We start from the raw sequence: 20,170 nt of genomic DNA on the forward strand, positions 1-20,170 counted from the left end.
TATTTAAAAGGAAATAGCTGTTCGATCGGACGACTTGAAAAAGCGATTACATACACAAGGATGAGAACTTCACAGCTCTTCCTCGGTGTGTCTGTCTGATATCAACATGCAGGGTGACAAGTTGTCAAGCACACACATCTGAAGCTGAACTAACACAGGTACTCCACTAAAACAACTGATAATTTTCCTTGAAATGTTGCGTGTGTGCTTAGATTAAATCTCAACTGCATCTGGGAGAAACAGCGCACTGGTTTTGTTTGCGCTTTCTTTGTCTTTATGAATTTAATGCTGTTTATTATCGTTCAGTAACACACTGATATAGTGACTGATGTATGTCATCATGAAATAATACATGCTATCCTCAAAATCCCAACACCCCAATCAAAGAATGAATGGACGAACAACAGCTGTGTTGACGTGACAATGGAATTAATGGCCACATTTCATGCTATGCATCACGGGACGTAGGAAAAATGTGGATGCCACGGGCCGTTGAATGCTTGATTCTGACTGGTTGACAGACTTTCTAATGTGTGCAATTAGTTGTCAGTAAATGCATGGCTTTGAAGTAGTTCCATGTCTTAACTGCATAACGGTTCCATATCACAGCAAAATAATCAGTTAAAACAAAGATACTGGCTAAGAACTTCTGAAAAGGATGACAAACAATGTCTAAAGACCATTTCAAGAATGTGAACAGAAAACTAAGATTAAACATTAGAATGGACCAAATATATTACCAGATCCTTTCAACAAAGTCTCTTTTTCAAGGTAAGCCAGTCCACTCAGCGGTCCATTTTGGAACGCACTTGGGCAGTTGGGTACTGCACTCTACTTGAAATGAGAAAGACCAAAATCTCCAAAACGGTTGGTCAAAATTACGATAAAAGAACACATTTCAAATAAACAGTAAAATCTGACAACACTTTGTGGCGGGGTGTGCAAGAGACGAACACAGTGGGTGTGGCATCAGGCCTCGGAGACCTGGGACCTTCGCGTGGCTATGTGAAGGAAGAGTAGTGAAGACAGGGGAAGTTCCAGGTGATAGTGGGCAGGGTCTCGATGGCGCGATGCGTTCCCTTCCTTGGTCCAAGCCTCGTGGGGCGGTGGCTTCACTCGAGCGGCCCGGCTTCCCTGGGTCACAGCACTTGAGGAGAATAGCGGCCCGGCATCCTGGCCCATCGGCCGGAACGCGTGCTGTATTCCCCGTCATCGCACCTAACTCATGTCCCGACATTTTGGGGTGCAGAGATGCGTCTAACTCGCACCGAAACCTCCCTGTTCAGTTCCTGGACCTTCGAAGATGCCAGCAGGTAGAGATCCGTATTCCAAGGAGCGGCACAGTGTTTAAAGGCAGCGGTGATGAGGCTCTTCATTGGGTTCTGATGAGCCCCGTCATACACCACCAAATGGGGGAAATTCACTGCGAGCGACGATGATCCAAAGGAGGAGCGTGTCGTTCCGTCACATCTAGTATGATAAATTGTGTGTCTTTAACATAGATTATGCTAAAAAAAAAAGATTTTACCATCTTGAATAGCTTATGTGCATGCTCATTCTCACGTAGATTGATCGATTTTTGTATCTAAAAAGTGATTGGCTATTTAATCTGTAAGGAGGGACATCCTTTCTACATCTGTTGACCACTGGCTGCCGTTGGACCTTCCAATTTCTCCCATTCATTTTAATAGAAGTAGCCCGTTTCTGTTTTGATAAGCAGGAAATGTCCATCGAACATTGACGTCACCAACTAACAGTCCTTGAAATGGTCTATAATATACTTCGTGTGGGGGATAGGATTTTGCGTAGGTCTCCCATATGCTCAGAAACGGCCCTGCTCTTACCTGCACCCTCACAAAGACACACATTTTGTGCGCAGCAAACCCGAGACCCGAGCCTTGATCAATACAACAGTTTCTATATTATACTAATTAACTTTTAACATCTATGGAAAGCACCCTCGCGCTCCCTCTCTCCCTCTCTCTCTCTTTTGCGCTCTCTCACACATTAACACACACACAATCACGAGGAGCACAACAGACAGATGATGTCATCGAACACTTGCAATTCAATAAAACAGTTGTATAGCAACAGAAAAACTACAGTGATGTTGAGCATACTTAAACTAACATCTCGCTGGTTTGAAGCGATGTTATGCTGACGAGAGCCGCAGCAAACACAGGTAATACCTCAAACCGTGATCTCTTTCAGTTTTCTTTCTCTCTCTCTCTGTCTCTGGATATTACACACACACACACACACACACACACACACACACACACATGTTGTGTTTCCATGTTTTATGGGGACTTTCCATAGACATAATGGTTTTTATACTGTACAAACTTTATATTCTATCCCCTAAACCTAACCCTACCCCTAAACCTAACCCTCACAGAAAACTTTCTGCATTTTTACATTTTCAAAAAACATAATTTAGTATGATTTATAAGATGTTTTCCTCATGGGGACTGACAAAATGTCCCCACAAGGTCAAAAATTTCGGGTTTTACTATCCTTATGGGGACATTTGGTCCCCACAAAGTGATAAATACACGCTCACACACACACACACACACACACACACACACACACACACACACACACACACACACACGCACGCACACACACACACACACGCAAAAGCATACACAATACTTTGTCACTCTTTTAAGTGCCGGAAGAAATTAGTTTGACACACAAGAGCATTTTAGGGATGTATAACAAAAAATGGTCTTGTGATGAAACCCTGAAATATGTCTTTAGGTATGGTAAACATGGTATAAGTGGAATAATTTACTTCAGCCCATTGAATTATTAAAAATAATGTACACCGCTTAACAATAGAGATAAATAATGTACAGGAAATTATGCTATAACAGAAAATAAAGCTGTTATGTGTTAGTCATCATTGTGCTTTTTGATAAAAATGTGACTGAAGATTCTGCCTTAATGAGAAAATAATAACATATATATTAATTTATTAAAGTTCTTTAAGTTAAAATTTTTAATTGAATACATCTACAAAAACATAGTCAAATTCACATGTATTATTATATATTAAAATAGGATTTAAGTTTTATTTTTTCAATTAAAGGTTTTTATTGAAAACATTTAGAAAAACATCATCCATTTAGCATTTATTTATATATTAACTCAAATTCTATAAAAATGTATTGAAGTCATATAATCTGTAAATGATAGAGTACTTTCCAAATATTTTTTCCCAAAGATCTAGACAAACTTGAATTTCATCAAACCGTAACAAGGTTTCAACTGCATATATGATGTGATCAACACTATGTACAAACACAATAACAACACCCAAATATATGTATACTTTTTATTTTTCTATATACTGTAGATTGTGTCAATGACACATGAATTCTATATACAGATGTTTCTCAAAAGGACATTTTCACTAATGCCACAAGGTACAATGATATCAAAATGATTTGTGATTGCAAAACCCACTTTAAAAATACACCCACATCAGCTATTTTCTTCTTGTGCTTTTTTATAGTGCTGGTGTGCAGTGCAAAACAAGTCTAATAAGAAGTGTCAATCAAAAGGCATTTTCTTTCAGATTCAGCAGAATCCTGATTTTAAATAGATCTGATTGGTTGAATTTGTGAAAGACTCTGTCATTAGTCATGTTCTCTAACATGAATATACACACATGACAGAGGTTGTTTGCACCAATGCCATTACACTCTGAGCTGCAAAACTTGTTTTGCTCTCATTGCCCTGTGGCTCCATTAGGGATACTTAGGAAAACACAGCTGTATAATGTGCATGTGCTGCATTGGCTTGTAGATTATATACTGCATTTCACTTTCCTTTACATTTATTTAGGAGCCCTGTTCATGACATTCTCAACTGATTAAACCTTTTCCAATCAGATCATCCTTGCATTTCCTTACTGTACATTTGTGCATGATATTCACTATTATATATATTTATATACTGTATATATACACCGATCAGCCACAACATTAAAACCACCTGCCTAATATTGTGTAGGTCCCCCTCGTGCCGCCAAAACAGTCCAGCATCTCAGAATAGCACTCACAATTGTACAGAGCAGTTATCCGAGTTACTGTAGACTGTCAGTTCGAACCAGTCTGGCCATTCTCTGTTGACCTCTCTCATCAACAAGACATTTCCATCCGCAGAACTGCCACTCACTGGATGTTTTTTTGTTTTTGGCACCACACTGAGTAAATTCTCGAGACTACTGTGTGCAGGGCTGGACTGGGCAGAGAAATCGGCCTGGGATTTTACATAGCAACTGGCCCAAAAGTTTTCTGTCCTTTTCCGTTCTGCATAATGCGGCGGCTCATTTTTGCTTATCGTGGCCCATTTGATCCGTTTCATGGCCCACCCACCGGCCCGCTCGGTTCTTCCAATGGCCAGTCCGCCCCTGATCGGCCCCAAAGTGCGTTGGCCCACCGGGAAAATGCCCGGTATGCCAGATTACCAGTCCAGTCCTGGTTGTTTGTGAAAATCCCAGGAGATCAGCAGTTACAAAAATCCTCAAACCAGCCCATCTGGCACCAATAATCATAACTCCGTCCAAATCACTAAGATATGATTTTTCCCCATTCTGATGGTTGATGTAAACACTAAGTGAAGCTCCTGACCTGTATCTGCATGATTTTATGCACTGCATGGCTGCCACATGATTGTCTGTTTAGATAATCACATGGATGATTGTAGGTGCCAGACAGATTGGTTTGAGTATTTCTGTAACTGCTGATCACACACTGAAAATCCAAAGAACTGACAAAGTCTATGGTAACTCCCTGTACAATTGTGGTGAGAAGAATAGCATCTCCGAACGCTATTCTGAGATGCGTGTTGGTGCTATTTTGGCAGAAAGAGGGGGACCTACACAATATTAGGCAGGTAGTTTTAATGTTGTGGCTGATCGGTGTATATCATCATACAGATTGAACTGCATGCATGGTAAGACAGCTAGAGACCTTGAAAAAAATAAAAAATTTAATAAGAGAGAGAGAGAAGAAATTACATTTTTCTTTCATTCCCCTAAAGTTTGTATCAAGTCGGAAGACTCATTTCAATTAAACTGGATTGACTGAATGATACTAATCTATTATCCACACTACAATACCAGATAAGTGACTGTTGCTTTCAAATGTTATAATGAAAATGAGACTCAGAAAACACAAACATCTTAGCAGATGTCAACAGATGGCTTAAAGGAATATTTCACCCAAAGAAATAATCATTCTCTCGTAATTTACTCACCCTTATGCCATCTCAAACGTGTATGACTTTCTTTCTTCTCATTGAAATATGATGTGAATATATCTATAAAAATGCACGCCAATGGAGTAATGGAACACTTTCACAATCCATAAAGGATCCATATGAGATACGACTCGAGCGGTTTAATTCACGTCTTCTGAAACAATATGATTGCTTTTGGGTGAGAAACTGTAACTACTTTTTAAATTTAAATCTTGACATCTGCAGTCTCCTACACTCCCTCCCACTTAACACATACACAGAGTAGTGACAAAGTTACATTTTGGTCTATTTCTCTCCCAAAACAGATCATATTTCTTCAGAAGGCATGGATTAACTTTGTGCGACCCTGCATCCACACGTGGGGACGTTGTATTTTGGCGTAGCTATATGCAACGTATAATTTAAATGAATTAAAACTGACTGAATACTGTTCACAAGACTCTACATTGTCATTAAAGGGTCAAACTTCTCCGCATCATGTGACACAACAGCATGATGTTGATTTCCAGGAAGCGCTCATATGGGAACAGCGCCAACATAAGTGCCTCTGGTAAGAAATTTCTTTACGTTTTTTTATTGAAACCTGTTTGGTTGTAAAGAGTATCGTCTCTAGTTTCATTTGATATCCCGCTTTAAAATCCATAAACTTTTTGCGTGTCAGCGCACTGACAAACATGAAGTCCACATATTTGGAAAATGGAACCATTTTCCCTCAAAAGTTGAAAAAGCATTTGAGTTCTTTTGAATAGTTTTCAACTATAACACATCTGTGGGTCATTTCGCTTCATTTTAATATAAATGTAGTTATGTTTTGGTATCACTGTACAATACGGTTCTATTCATTAATAAATGCATTCCTATATATTTACTCTGTATTTTCACATTGAGAATAAATGTGTTCATGCAAAAGCTGAAAAATGTTGCTTTCAGAGGCTTTATATGGAGTTAGGATGAAAATATGGTGCATTTCTAACTGTTCTGAGACCAGTGGAGACAGACAGCACACTGGAGGTTAAGTCATTCACTAAATAGGGAGCAAGGGTGTATCCTATTTCTTTCTATGCATTTAAGCGTATTTCCTCCTCAAATCTGACCAAAAGGTCAATTTCAGGCTGCAGATAATGTTTGGACCACTCAACATGTTTGGCAGACATGGAACAATGATAATCAGTACATAGATTCAGAATTTTATAATGCTAAATTTTATTATAACATGGTTGGCAGTGATTTGATGATGCTGCTGATTACTTTTAATCGGAATTATTTATTCAGTGACATACATTTTAACATAAAAGACATTACATTTCTATTTTAAATTCACTATTTTTTATATAGAATTATTATATAGTCTATACAGTATTTAACACAATTACATCAGAAGTAACTGAAATTAAATTACTGAAAAATTAAGAGTAATCCCTTACTTTACTTTTTTCAACGAAAAAGTAATTTAATTGCAGTTAAAATAGCGCTTAGTAATGCATTACACCCAACACTGCACAGCAGTCACGTGGGGGTCTCAGGCAGTTAAACCACTCGAGTTGCATGGATTAACTTTCTGCTGCTGTAGGACACCAATGACTTGCACTGCATGGTCAAAACCACTCAATCTTCATTTGTGTTCCGCAGAAGACAGAAAGTAATTTGAGTTTGGCGTTTGTTGTAAGGGTCAGTAAATAATGAGAGATTGTCTTTTTTGGGTGAATTATTCCTTTAAAAAAGACTTTGCTGAGGCATTCCAAACTTTTTCACAAATATTCACACTATTACAGTATTCCTCATTCAAGTACACTTTAAACAAACACACCATTGTGATGACATTGATACAGGGAGTGGACATCTGAACATGTAGTATTGATGTTTCAGCTGCATACCTACAGTCCTGCCTGTATCCTCTGTGCTGGCAGTTACAGGAATCAAAGCAAGTTCATTCTATATAAGTATGTTGTTAGTAACAAAATATCTGTCTATTCAGTGCAGCATATCAATAAGATTTTCCTTCAAGTGCTTAGTTGTTATTTGTTGCCAATACAAATTCTCTAAAGTGCAAATGGTCCATGTTCAAATAACTTTTAAGAATGATTGACCTCATTTGGCCCATTTAGGCATTGGAGGGAGCTCTAGAGTTCACTCTTCCTAGTTCATCCAAGGTAAACATAGGCTGTTACCCTCACACATTAGTGATCTCTATGCTTGAATAACCATGCATGGGACTGCCCTTGGTCCTTTGCAGGATCTTGATTCGATCTTCTCTGGGTGGTGATCCACAGTTGCTTTGAAAAGTCAAGTCCCGCTCAGCAGTGACCAATGGATTGAATCTCATAGGACTCTGAGGCAAGACAAAAGGTAATTTATCCTTTAATAGATCATTAACAATAACACTTTGGTGCACAAAGTCTTCCATTTTTCTTTAGTTTTTCAGATTGTTTTGTGTCAATAACAGGATAGCACATACCTTGCCAACTTTTAGCCTGGGAGAAAGTCCTTCCTCAGTTTTGCGGCAATTTGAGACGGGAGAATGTGTCGGAGTTCCCTCTTTCCTGTAGTCCTGGGTCTGATTCGTTCTGTAGGCCAGAAATACTTCTCAATCTCACCCTTTTAGTACCAATACAGTGACTGTTGAGTTTAGAGATATGGCTATACAGCACAGCATTGCTCTTTGATGTCAACTGCTCTTTGTTATGTGAATGGTTTAGCTCTGCGTTCTAACAGCTCAAGCTTTACAAAGCCCAATTAAAGGCAGATGACTAGTGTTCCAACTGCTATTAATCAATAAAGCTTGTCCTACTGTATATGCTACTTACTGCTGTAATGAAGCTGCACAAACCTTGCTGGATTGAGGAGCACCTTCATTTCTTCGTAAAGATGCCGATGGATCATGTTTTTATTGTTCGGGATGTCTAAAGCCTTGGCCATGCTGTCTGCACTGAAGGTCGGGTCTAGAACCATTACAGCACCATGGATGCCACTGTTCCGAAGGCTTTCTGCATATTCCTGCATAAAAGGCATGATTAGACAAACTGTTTTAACATTATATCATAGCAAACATGAAAATTATGTCATCGTTTTCTAGCCCTCATGTTGTCCCAAACCCAAATGAATCAAATGACTTAATTTCTTTAGTGGAACACAACAGGAGGTTTTAGGTTATGCTAGCTCAGTCACCATTCACTTTCACTAGATCTTTTTTCCATACAATGAAAGTGAGTGGTGACTGAGGCTAACACAGTTCTTCATTTTGGGTGAACTCTCTCCACTACCTTACCCACCTTAAGATCAATGTCTCTGATCCATTTAATGACACGGTGGCTGGTCCAGACCACTGGATCCACATCTCGATTCTCGCACTGAGCACGACGTGCCTGTATATTCTGTAGAGATATTATGATCACAACACAAAGTAATCAGTACAGTATTTTCTCACAATACAAATACAGAATACCTCCATATTTTCAGATTGAATGGGATAGAATGAGTACAGAAACACATAGAAAGCGTGGCCACATTTACCTTTGCATGGCAAAATACCACAGGCAAAGAAAGCATGGGCGGATGTTAAGCATGAGTCACCCGCAAAAACTACTTGCCAAGCAGCCTCTTTTTATGCTGCTCATTTATACTCTGGGAGAGTTAAGTTATAAAGAAACACAGCTAAAATGATTTCCTTGTCTATACAGTGCAGTAGTCGGGTTTCGGAAGTAATAATCCCATTCATTTTATTCAATGGCGAATTGATTTTTAACAATAACTTATAAACCTTTAAAGATAGACATGCTGTAATCTCAAAGGTTGTTAATCGATCTGTCCAACTTCATGTTTTAGAAATTCTGTTTAATAGTGAAATTTCTGGGAAAGAACTACACTATCCATGATTCAGCTGATCCACCAATCAGAGAATCATGGCCAACAAAGCACACCAAAAGAGCTCTGAAATGACCACACACTTCCATGAAATACAGTACTGTGAATGACGCAATAGAGTCTGTCTTAAGTTCCTACACTCTCAAATTACTTGCATATTTTTTAATATTTGAATATTTTGCAATGTAGTGAAACATATTGTTTATATACTTATAATCAACAACTGTAAATCAATAGATTTACATTTCTCCATAATTTGACATTTACGTTACTCGCAATGCTTCATGGGATTGTAGTTAAGGAAAGACGTTAAGTACACAGTCTAATATCTTTATCAGATTTTCTATACTTTTTTGCTTAAAATCAAAGTTTGCAATGTTGTAAGTTACTTCAGAGCTGATTGGTTTGGTTCATGACTTAGAACTGTTTTATGGAGGACTTTATGTAATCCATATGGAAAATGAGAAAAATCAATTAGAAAAATACTTCTGGTACAAGACGGCTGAAAAAGTGGGCGGGCACTGTTGTGCTCTATTGTTAATATTCAGTGAAGCTATGCACAAAGCACTGCCCACTCAGATGTCACTGCCAAACAAGGCAACTTCCTATTGGTCAATGATAAAAAATTTGCATGTCAAAGTTCACCCAAAATGAACCCCAAGGGAAAGTCGCGTAGTGAAATTCTGATCACGAACTGGTGAAATTTCCGGTTGCGTGGATTGCTATTGAGATCCCACCGAATTCGCCATACAAAAGTTCATGTGACCGCATCTGGAGAGTAGAGGCAGATTATAGTTAGTTTAAAATCATAAGGTCAATATTGTGTCTCACCTCTTTATCAAAGTTGAGCATTTGCAGAAGCTGAATGGCTGATAGAATACTAGTTACATGGAACTTGTTGGTAATGTTGAAGATGGTCTCCAAGTCCCTCCGTGTGAGTGAGTTCAGTACTCTGCCATCCACTAATTGATTTTGGAAGACTTGTGAGTACTGAGGGAGCCCAACGTCACTCAGCCAGCTCTTAGACACCCAGTGACATTCCATATCAGCAGCATTGGAAATTCTGACAAAACAAAACAAGGGAATCGTATTAGAGAGTTTAAAGACACCACAAAATAGTTTTTTAGCACTGTTTTCAGCCCTGTGGTGACATATTTCCTATTGAAACAGAAAGTTTGTGTGGGACAAATTGAAAAAGTCTCTTTAAAAAAAATACTGATAAAATAATGAGTAGGCTTTAGTTTCGTCTGCTACAAGTATGAAATATAGCTTGCTACTTGCTGGTTGCAAGGGGAGGGACATTCGCATTCTAGATAGCCAATGATTGGATCAAAATCTGTGTAATCTTGCATGAGTCATCAATATTGAGTGTCACTTTTTCCCATTTCCCCCGTTTTCATTTTAAATGCATATAACTGCTAAAAGGGAGTTTTGTCAATGTTTAGTAGGACACTAGTATATGGATGGCCTAAAATCAAACAAAGCAAAGACATGCACACATATATGTATTTAGACTTTCTCTAATTTGTTGCTAACATCTCTGTTTGTTTTTTTGTGCATGTGGCCACTCACCCTCGTCCGTTCTCTGCCTCCCGGTAGTCCTCAATAGCAAGGCGGAGTTTCCTGCGGTGCATGGGGTTGTTAATGCCCAACCCCAGCTCCAGATCCTCATCGGACAACCCCAGCAACACCTGCAACAGGAAGTCACTCACTGTGACATCATCACAACACCAGCTCAGCAGACCACAGGCTAATCAGTTCAGCGCTGTGAGAGTAAATGTCACCAGGGCTTCCCAATAAAGTAATCATGAACTACAGTAGATTAAATGTATCTAGATTTCTTCCATGGAACACAAAAGGAGAGCAGAATGTGAACTCGTTACCAATCACTTTAATTGCAGGCTAACATCTCTTTTTGTGATACATGATAAAAAGACAGGTCATACGGGATTGGAACCACATGAGGGTGAGTAAATGAGGACATATTTTTCATTAATGGGCGAAATAGCCTTTCCAATGTCAGGTCACATAGTACGCATCAGAGAAGTAAATATGGGGAGGATGTTCAAATGAAATGCTATCTCAAAATGTCACTTAATCAAGGATACGATTAACTAAGTACTAGTTGTACATGCATTTCTTTCATTTTTGCCAAAACATAATGGTCTTGTGGAAGGAAAGCATTAAAAAAATTGCACCGAGATGGAGCTTTTACCTTCCCACTCTTGACATTCTCTGAGCAGGCACGCATGTACATGGGCATTGCCATGACAACTTCCAGCCAGGCCTGCACAGTGACCGCCTTCCACAGAGACATGGGCTTGGTGCGGGTAAGCTCCACCTGCTGCAGCCGCTCCAGCTGGTCCTCGCCATCTGATAGGCTGGGGTGTGTCTGGCTGGAGAGGCTGTCTGAGTCTGGATTGGTCAGGAGGGACAGGAATGGGAGGGAGGGGGGCAAGTTTAAGGGGTTTAGAGGGGTTGAGAGCACAACAAAAATGCCTTATCCATTCTGCACATAAAAGCTTTTTTATAGCTATCTGGAAATCCACCCATCTCAGTGTCCTTCTGTTTTATTTGTTTGAGTGCAGTATTCTCTATCCTTTTAAATGCTCCTTAAATGCCTCATTGCTTTCATGCATGAACTGATGGGTGCGATAAGGCCTGCGTTCAAGATCGACAGGCCTTATCTCTCCTCATATAAAACACAGGCATCCTCTGAATTGTAACCGCATCCTCATTTACCTCACCAACCCCAGACTTTTACTACAAAGCCACTTGACTTCCTTCTTCCTGTGTGAAACTACAGTAATAGTGAATATTCTTGCCTTCTTCCCCTAATCCACGAATGTGCAAGTTTTACAGCATTATTTACCATGACACCAAACTGAGTCCAATGCTGTGACAGCTTTCTGGTTCTTTTGTGTTTTATAGTCCTCTATATGCTATTTGGAAGGTTAAACTTTAAATCATACTGAATGAAGAATATTTCATTGTGTAGTTTATTAAATTGAGTGGGGCTCAAAAGTCTAAGTCCACACTGAACACATTTACATGCAGTCTTTCACCGATTGTGCTTATTATTGGAGACAGTGTGTGAGGTCATGTACAGTAGATGCCTTTCCTTTACTGGGTCATAAACTGTTTAAAGGAATATTCCGGATTCAATACAAGTACAGATTAATCGACAGAATTTGTGGTATAATGTTGATTACCACAAAAAAGCAACTTCTGTGTTGCTTTTTTGTAAAGAAAAAGAGAAACGAGTCGAAATGAACTTTTGTCGTAATCAACATTACACCAAAAATACTGTCGATTGAACTTAACTTCTACTGAACCCGGAATATTCCTTTAAGCATCACTGATTGACAGGTACATTTTTGCCTATTACCCTATAACCTGGATATCGTGTTGCATGTAATCACCTATACCTGCGTTCTTACCGTCTTATCCAATGTGTGCAATCATTGTGCAACTTGTGCGCATGCCTGTTTATGTTTTTATGTGAAAAACAGAGAATAGTTTGATGATTTCAAGCACGCACTAAAAGCTGTTCAAGGAACGAAAACTGTAAACTAACAAAATTGTTAGCAGAACGTAACCAAAAACCGGAACAAAGTGATTTTCAATAGTTCCGGAGTGAAAACGTTATTTTTTTAAATGCTGGTAACCAGTTATAACCGGTTAATTTTGTTCAAATTATTATTTTCATGAAACTAAAGGCCAAAGGGTTTATCAGAGTACATTTTTGGAACTACACGTTGCCCGAAAAAATGAAACGTGCTTTGATGAAGAAAACCACTACATCACACATTTCTTTGTACAATTGCCTGTTGTGGTTGTCACATTCTCTGAATGAAGACCTTTCTAACAGCTACATATAATTACTACATATACAAGCACAGCTTTAGAGGTAAAAAGTACATTTCTCAGTTGTTTCCACATCTTCATTGAATTATTTTGAAATATGCATTAATACAGATTTTAGATTTTTGAATTTGATTCTTTCAGGATTTGACTGAAAAGCAATTCTGTTTATAAAACTGTATTTAACTGTTAATTTACTGCTTGTTATGATTTCTATGACAATAAATCCACCACACAGGAAAATTATTAATTGCTTATTTTTGTGAGGTAAGTGGCTTATTTTGGGCTTGTTTTTCCAGACCATATAGCTGGTTTCTCTTGCAAGATATGGCATCACTGCAATTAGTATATTTTTATGGATTACATGACTACATATTAATCAGGCAACGGCAGTAAATTATTCATATTTATTGATTACCCTTAGTTCTTCTTCTTATTAAAATCTTACAAATTTTTCATTGCTGATCTATGTTAGATCCTGCCAGGGCTGGACTGGGAAGAGAAATCGGAAATCGGATTTTACATGGCAACTGGCCCAACTGTACTTTTCTGCATATCGCGGCGCCGTTTTGTGGTCCGTTCTGCATAACGCAGCGGCTCATTGTTGCTTATCGCGGACCATTCAGCACGTTTTGCAGGCTGAACCACTGGCCCACTCAGTTCTCCCAATGGCCATTCCACCCCTGATTGGCCCAAAGTGCGTCGGCCCACCGGGAAAATGTCCGGTATGCCAGATTACCAGATTATGCAAGTTACTAAACACTGATGTATAGCTGTGAAATACGACGTCTACATCATTTCCAGTAAACTCTTTGCCAAAAAATATTATCAGTTACAGATTGCAATTCTGAGGTTATCCAGCCAGCACTGGTTAACAGTGTGCATGTAAAAGCGCTCAGTGTTATTGTGAAATTTAAAACCTAATTTAAATCTGAAGAGAAACAGAAAGTATTAGAATTTTTGATATATATATATATATATATATATATATATATATATATATATATATATGACAAAAGAAATACTCTGCACTAAATCACTAATCAAATAAGAAACATTTGTGATATTATCCATGTTAACTCCTTTGTTAAAAAGGTCAGATTTAATTGCTTCTGTTAAAGCACATATGATGGTTTCTGGAACATTTTTAAATAAAGCAAAAATAGAGACATACTAAATACTACATATATTTAACACTGGATTCAGTTAGAAAAATGCTAAATTGAAGTGATTTCAGGCTTTTGAACCCCACCGTATGTTCATAAGCCTATATATGTTAATAAAATTATTACATTTCATTAGCATTAAACACAAATCACTGACATGGTGTTGCCATCAGGCTTTGTTGGTGCTGAATTTCAGAATTCACACCAATAACACACAGTACAGGTTCATGTGCCAGCAGATGGCACCCTACGACTGACTGAGCTAATGCTGCTGCATTTGATTAAGAATGAATTAGGCGTATATCTCACTACATAACACAACCTAATAAGCCCATCATTTAAACATATTTGTAATATTGTGTTTCATTTGTCGGCCTCTCAGCATTAAAAGTATGCTTTAACCGGTATAAAACAAGACTGAACTCAAAGACTGTATCATCGGCTTTCTGTTGAGGCTTGATCAGATTTTAATTAGCTGAATAATTACCACTATAAAACTCATTAACTGATGGGCATTGGGGCAGAGGACACTCATTTCAAACATTTGGAGGAAATAAGCTTTTGACTAAGCAATGAAAGTGCCTTGACCTCGTTTGAGACATCTGAGAGCATCCACCGGCCCATCGAATAATTTCCATTCCAAGTAATGATTTAAATATATATATATATATATATATATATATATATATATATATATATATATATATATAAACAGTCTAAATGTACTGTGGTATACGCTCCATCATCCTTCATGATGCTGTAAAATGAAAACTTTTTCTTTCAAAATATAACATACTTGAAACATACTTGCTCAAAGTCTGAGTTCATCTAGGATTAAAAATGTATTTAAACCCGGAAATAAAATAAAATAAAAAGTTTTGAGATTTTTAAATCTTTAAAACAAATACATATTTGTAATATATATATATATACACACATTTATTATTTCTAGGCCTCTCATCAAATAAGTTAAAATATTTAATAAATTCAAATAAAAAAGGGTTAAAATTTCCTATAAGCTTCCATTGAATTATTGGGACATTCTGAAATCATGCTGGATAATATAAATCATCAGGTTTTGCACAAACATATGGAGTCCATGCCAGCTCGAGGGCATGCAGCCTTGAAAGCAAAAGGGGGACATACTGAGAAATTCTGAAATTCATGTACATTTTTCAATTCGGCTTTTCACAAAAATTGCAATAGAAGCATTTACACAAGCAGACTCAGACTTCTAAACCTTCTTTATCTTTTCTAATTAATGTGAATGTTTCTTGTTGATACACCCTTTAATAAAAAAAGAAATACAAAATCAGTTGATTGTCATGTGATGATGTTTTGGGCAAGGGGCACATGATCGTGCTCATGTTGTGGATAAAAGGTGCACATGATTGTTGCAGCTGACATCATTTGTATGGGTTATGAATGTAGTGAGTTTGGGGAATTCTCATCCACTGAGGTAAGACAATGTTAAGACACGTGTTAACAGATGGTGGGTAGATACAAATGAAGAGCAGAACTGGGTCACCCCAAACCATGGCAACCCCAGAACAAGAGGGTTAAGAGGAAAGCAGTACATGAAAACTCACACACACACACACAGGGTTATGTGTTTTTATTTTAAAATAAGTTTTATTTGATTATTTTTAAATCATCATATGTCTCCAGAATGTTAAAACTTCCTCATCGGTCTGTCCGTAATTCCAAAGACAGTCCGGGTTCATTGAAATGACCTCTTTCCTAATCTTTAAATAAATTCTTTAATAGATATAATCTTATATCTGGCATAATCTACTTTACAAACCTTACAACAAAAACTCATGACATGAGGAATAGTCAGTTTAATTTAAAAGGTAAAAAAACTCAAACAAATCAGTGCCACCAAGATGCAAAGGAAAGTTTGAAACGAAAAGAAATATGTGATATGTCAGCGAGATGGAGTAATGATGACATTATTGGTTTCAACATTAATGGAAAAATATATTATGGAAGCAGGGTGTGTTATGATTTTTTTCAGAGACATTTACATTTTTTATTGTTTGCACAGAGAGTCAATTTCTTGACCACTGCAAGCATATGTGTTTTTTACTTCACAACTTCTAGTATAAACCTTTGGCACTTTGTTGACACAAGGTCCTCATAGGCTCAGCACCTTTAGTTGGGGAAAAATAACGCATATACTAGATTTGTATGTAAATATGTGCTAAATTAACACCCCGTCAACACCGGACACGAGCGTCGCGCCAAAAGCAAATCACTCCCATTTCAATCAATGATGCAGTCTACACCAGAAGGATAGTCTGCAGTGCATTGTGTAGCGCCGGCAGTAGACGGATTGGTAGTTCATAAATATTCCAGCCACTTTATTATTCTATACATTTGAAATTAAATCATTTGATTATTTTTGTCATGAATTATATTCGTTATACATTTAAATAACTTCTGATTATAACATTAAAGCTATCTTGTTATGTTTCTGATCTCATGGTCGGGTCTAAAGGGGGGGCTAGAGGGGACATTGCCCCCCCTACACTTGCCACAAGCACCCCCAGAAACTTCTTATGCCCCTACCCTGACTGACATTGAATCGATCAACGTTGAACACTAAACATACAAGTGCCACACCAGAGATTGCATCCAAGCACTAGCCTGTTAGCAACAATAACATTTCAATAATAATTATATAAAAAGTAAATGTTTATGCCAGTTGATTTCCATTGAAAATAAAGTAGGATACGGGTTATTCACCCATTTAAACATTGCTGAAGTCTACTTGAGCTCACAGCTCATTGGTCCATGATTTCTGCACGTCATTTCGAATGTTCACTTCGACGGTTCTTGTGTAGACAATCCATTGCAACACGTCAACGGACGTGTCCGGTGTATTCAGGGTGTAAAGGCAGCAGTCAGTGATGACACGGTTTCATCATGGTCAGTTCAAAATCTAGTATAATTCTTCACGGGTTACACAATGTTTTTAAAGGATCATTTAAAAAAGGGAAAATGGTCTAATAAATAGGGGTAGATCTGAACAAAATAAAAAATGTCCTTGCGTCCAAATGAATATTCCAATTTGAGTGCAACTTTGAGTAAAAACACTAAATTGACTTGTTATTTGTACTTGTTGTTACCATAACTATTTCTCCATGATTAGCATACTGAGATGTACAGTAAAGGCAAATTTCATATCTGGATGGTTTTGAGTTCTGTACATCTTCATTTGCTAAACTGCAATTGTTAAACATTAAATCATTCAGATTTTCACGACAAAGTCAAAGGTCAATGGGCCAAACGGTATGGTGTATGAACACAGCCTGGGTCCTTTGGTGCATGGTAAAAGCGGTCATGAAAAAGAAGCATTCCACATAAAGTCATCAGCAAACACAAGGTGCACAAAAGTTCCTATTTACAAATGCTCAGCAGTAATTCAAGTTTCCAGTTTATAAAAAAGAGACATAAATTACCACAAATAAAGCATAACAGCATAAACATATTCACACGCCAATGATCCCGTGTATATATTTATATGCATGTAAACATATGTACATATGCATACATATATAATATATATATATATATATATATATATATTTCATTTACATAGATGTTCTTTTAAGAGTTGTATGTACATTTCGAAGAGTCAGCAGTTCTTTCTCTTTCCTGCATTTTTCATGGGGAATACATTTGAAGGCACACGCAAACTCATGTACACTCATTAATTCACACTCATCCAGGCATACATGCAGAAACACGCACACATATAGCACAGTCACCAGTCAGCATCCTCCTCTATATAGTAATCAGGGGTGGAAGTACCATCAAACAGGCCCGGATCCAAGGACTTGCGTTGAGATTTACCCCGGGCGAACACTCGAGACAGTGAACCAAGACTTATCTTTTCCTTCTTCTTTTTACGCTTCTGGTCCTCGAGGTCCTCCATGGACTGAACAAAGAGCACAGACAGGCAGAAAAGAGAGAGCGAGAGAGAGGAGGAAAGAGAATAGACAAGTAATGGTGGACACATGGGAACAGGTCAGTAATTTTTTATGATATCAGGAAAATCTGCACTCCCATCAGCACCGCTTCAGGGTTCCACATGGTTGTTGTAAACTTGAGATATCAATCCAAAATGCTGCAGTTACTACAATTATTACTCCAATAAATTTGTGCTAATTTGGTTGTAGCCCCCAAGAAAGTGAACAAAATGTCAATCTAAAAACGTATTATAATGTTTGAAGGAGATCCTATATTGGGGTGTTTCGGCAACTTAGGGCGTTTTTAGAATTGTTTTTAGATTTCTTAAAAGTAAAGTCTCTGTGGCAGGGCGGAGGGCGGGGCCGGGTCGTGATACTACACACCTGGTCCCGTATTAGGCTAATTATGCCTCCGTGAGGTTTAAAGGCTGACTGCAGAGGGCCGTGCGGGAGAGAGAGATCGTTAGCGGACATGTCCGTCTTTATGTGTGTTTGTGTCTTCTTTTAAGTTTACCATTAAACCAAAAGCACAAACATAAACACACATGACGGACATGTCCGTAATTCTCTCTCTTTCGAACCATCGTCACCGGCCGCCTTTATCCCTCGCGTGCCTCATCAGGCCGATTGGGGACCGGGCGCGCGATATTCCGCCCCGGCCCCGCCCCCCTCCGCTCCACAGTCTCGTTAAAAATTATTTCACGCTCACTCTTCACTAGTTCATTTAATTTGTCAACTCCCGATGTCTATCGCTGTATGTACATGCACCAAAGGAAATGTATGCCATTTTTTTTCTGAAAGTCATGAAAATTCCCACCATAGTGTCATTTCCACCACATCTAAAATTCTGTATTGTGTTTAATGGAATTCTGTGGTGGAAATGATGGTGAAGAAAGTTACATTTTTAACATTTTAAAATAAGATGTCCAACTCCTTTGTCTTGCTAAGCCTAATTCCTATCTAAAATTTGATGTATTGTAAAAACACACAATCAAAAAAATTCACACTTTTTGTGTAATTTGTCAAAATGACGCAAAGATTGAAATTGAAGTGAAATTTACCTTGAATTTTCTATATTTTCTTCAAACATCACTTATGTCATATTATATCTCAAGCATGGTCTTCACTGATACTTTTGTCGACTTGCTTGACAAGTACACTAACTTTAGAAAAAACTTTTTATGGACAAAATATTTTTGTGTGGTGGAAATGATGACAAATATAAATTTCACACAATAAATATGGAAATGGTTTATTTATTTCACTCTTTGAAAACTATTATCATAGTTTTAAACATGTAATCATTTGCATTTTTATAATGGAAATTCATAGTTTAATATAAAAAAAAATCTGGGACAAAATGAAAACAATCAAATCTATGCATTAAAGGCATTTTAAAAATACCAAATAAATGAAATGTTTTAATGTGACCTTCACATAACAAAAATAAAAGTAGATATCTGTTATTTGTTATCTATTAAGCTAAATATCAAAAAATTAGCTTTTGGGACAATTTGGGAAAATTACCCAATGTTGAAGAAACAACTATTAACCATTGTAAAATGAATAGTTCCAGTTCTGGATGCTCATTGGTCAATAAAATAAACTAGTGCTGTCGAAGTTAATGTGTTAAAAACGCATTATCGCAAAATTCATTTAACAGCACAATTGTTTTTAATGCCATTAACGCGTAATATGACCCTTTGAATAAACCGTAGTTCAAGAAAAGCGAGTCAATTCACGCAAACGCTGCTAATGTCACATGCATTGACCGTCAGTAAACAGATGGTGGGAGACATTCTGCTGATCTATGCAGCAGGCATTTTTATCAATGTAGCACAGCAGTAGAACATGCCCGCAAATCACGGATAGAGCGCAGAACTTTGAAACATGATTGCAGCGGCAAGAAAGTTGACATTTGAACACCTGCCTTGCACAAGCAGGGGCGTAGATTCCAGGGGATAACCCCCAATTAATAAAACAAGCAATTACAACCCCCCCCCAATATTTATACCATTATCAATGGAAGCA

The 20,170-nt window shown here is 37.8% G+C and overlaps 2 protein-coding genes across 5 annotated transcripts in view; both read right to left on the reverse strand.

The window, feature by feature from the left end:
* Nucleotides 1-3,370: 3,370 nt before the first annotated feature.
* LOC127632641 (kazrin-like) lies at nucleotides 3,371-10,814 on the reverse strand. The gene is made up of 6 exons (XM_052111346.1): nucleotides 10,708-10,814; nucleotides 9,967-10,198; nucleotides 8,544-8,645; nucleotides 8,102-8,268; nucleotides 7,730-7,838; nucleotides 3,371-7,603 (listed from the first exon to the last, which is right to left on the reverse strand). The coding sequence occupies exons 1-6, from the start codon at nucleotides 10,767-10,769 to the stop codon at nucleotides 7,445-7,447; spliced, it is 831 nt and encodes a 276-aa protein (XP_051967306.1). The 5' UTR covers nucleotides 10,770-10,814; the 3' UTR covers nucleotides 3,371-7,444.
* A 330-nt stretch (nucleotides 10,815-11,144) lies between these two features.
* Nucleotides 11,145-20,170, reverse strand: part of LOC127632639 (kazrin-like) — a 204,993-nt gene continuing 195,967 nt past the window's right edge. For 2 of the 4 annotated variants that reach the window (XM_052111344.1, XM_052111345.1), the window contains exon 10: nucleotides 15,772-18,108. In XM_052111344.1, coding sequence (XP_051967304.1) covers nucleotides 17,935-18,108 — 174 coding nt within the window. In that variant the 3' untranslated portion in view covers nucleotides 15,772-17,934. Of the gene's footprint in view, nucleotides 11,551-15,771; nucleotides 18,109-20,170 lie in introns of those variants that run through there. The other 2 variants (XM_052111343.1, XR_007969126.1) reach the window with 2 other exon arrangements.

The sequence above is a fragment of the Xyrauchen texanus genome, chromosome 39, assembly GCF_025860055.1.
Source record: "Xyrauchen texanus isolate HMW12.3.18 chromosome 39, RBS_HiC_50CHRs, whole genome shotgun sequence".
Classification (NCBI taxonomy): domain Eukaryota; kingdom Metazoa; phylum Chordata; class Actinopteri; order Cypriniformes; family Catostomidae; genus Xyrauchen; species Xyrauchen texanus.

Excerpts from the sequence above, each read along its gene's own strand:
- LOC127632641 (XM_052111346.1), bottom strand. The coding sequence starts at position 10,769 with ATGCACCGCAGGAAACTCCGCCTTGCTATTGAGGACTACCGGGAGGCA. Across the intron at positions 10,199-10,707 it reads GAGGCAGAGAACGGACGAGG|AATTTCCAATGCTGCTGATA; the intron begins GTGAGTGGCCAC and ends TTGTTTTGTCAG. Across the intron at positions 7,839-8,101 it reads GTGCTCCTCAATCCAGCAAG|AACGAATCAGACCCAGGACT; the intron begins GTTTGTGCAGCT and ends TCTGGCCTACAG.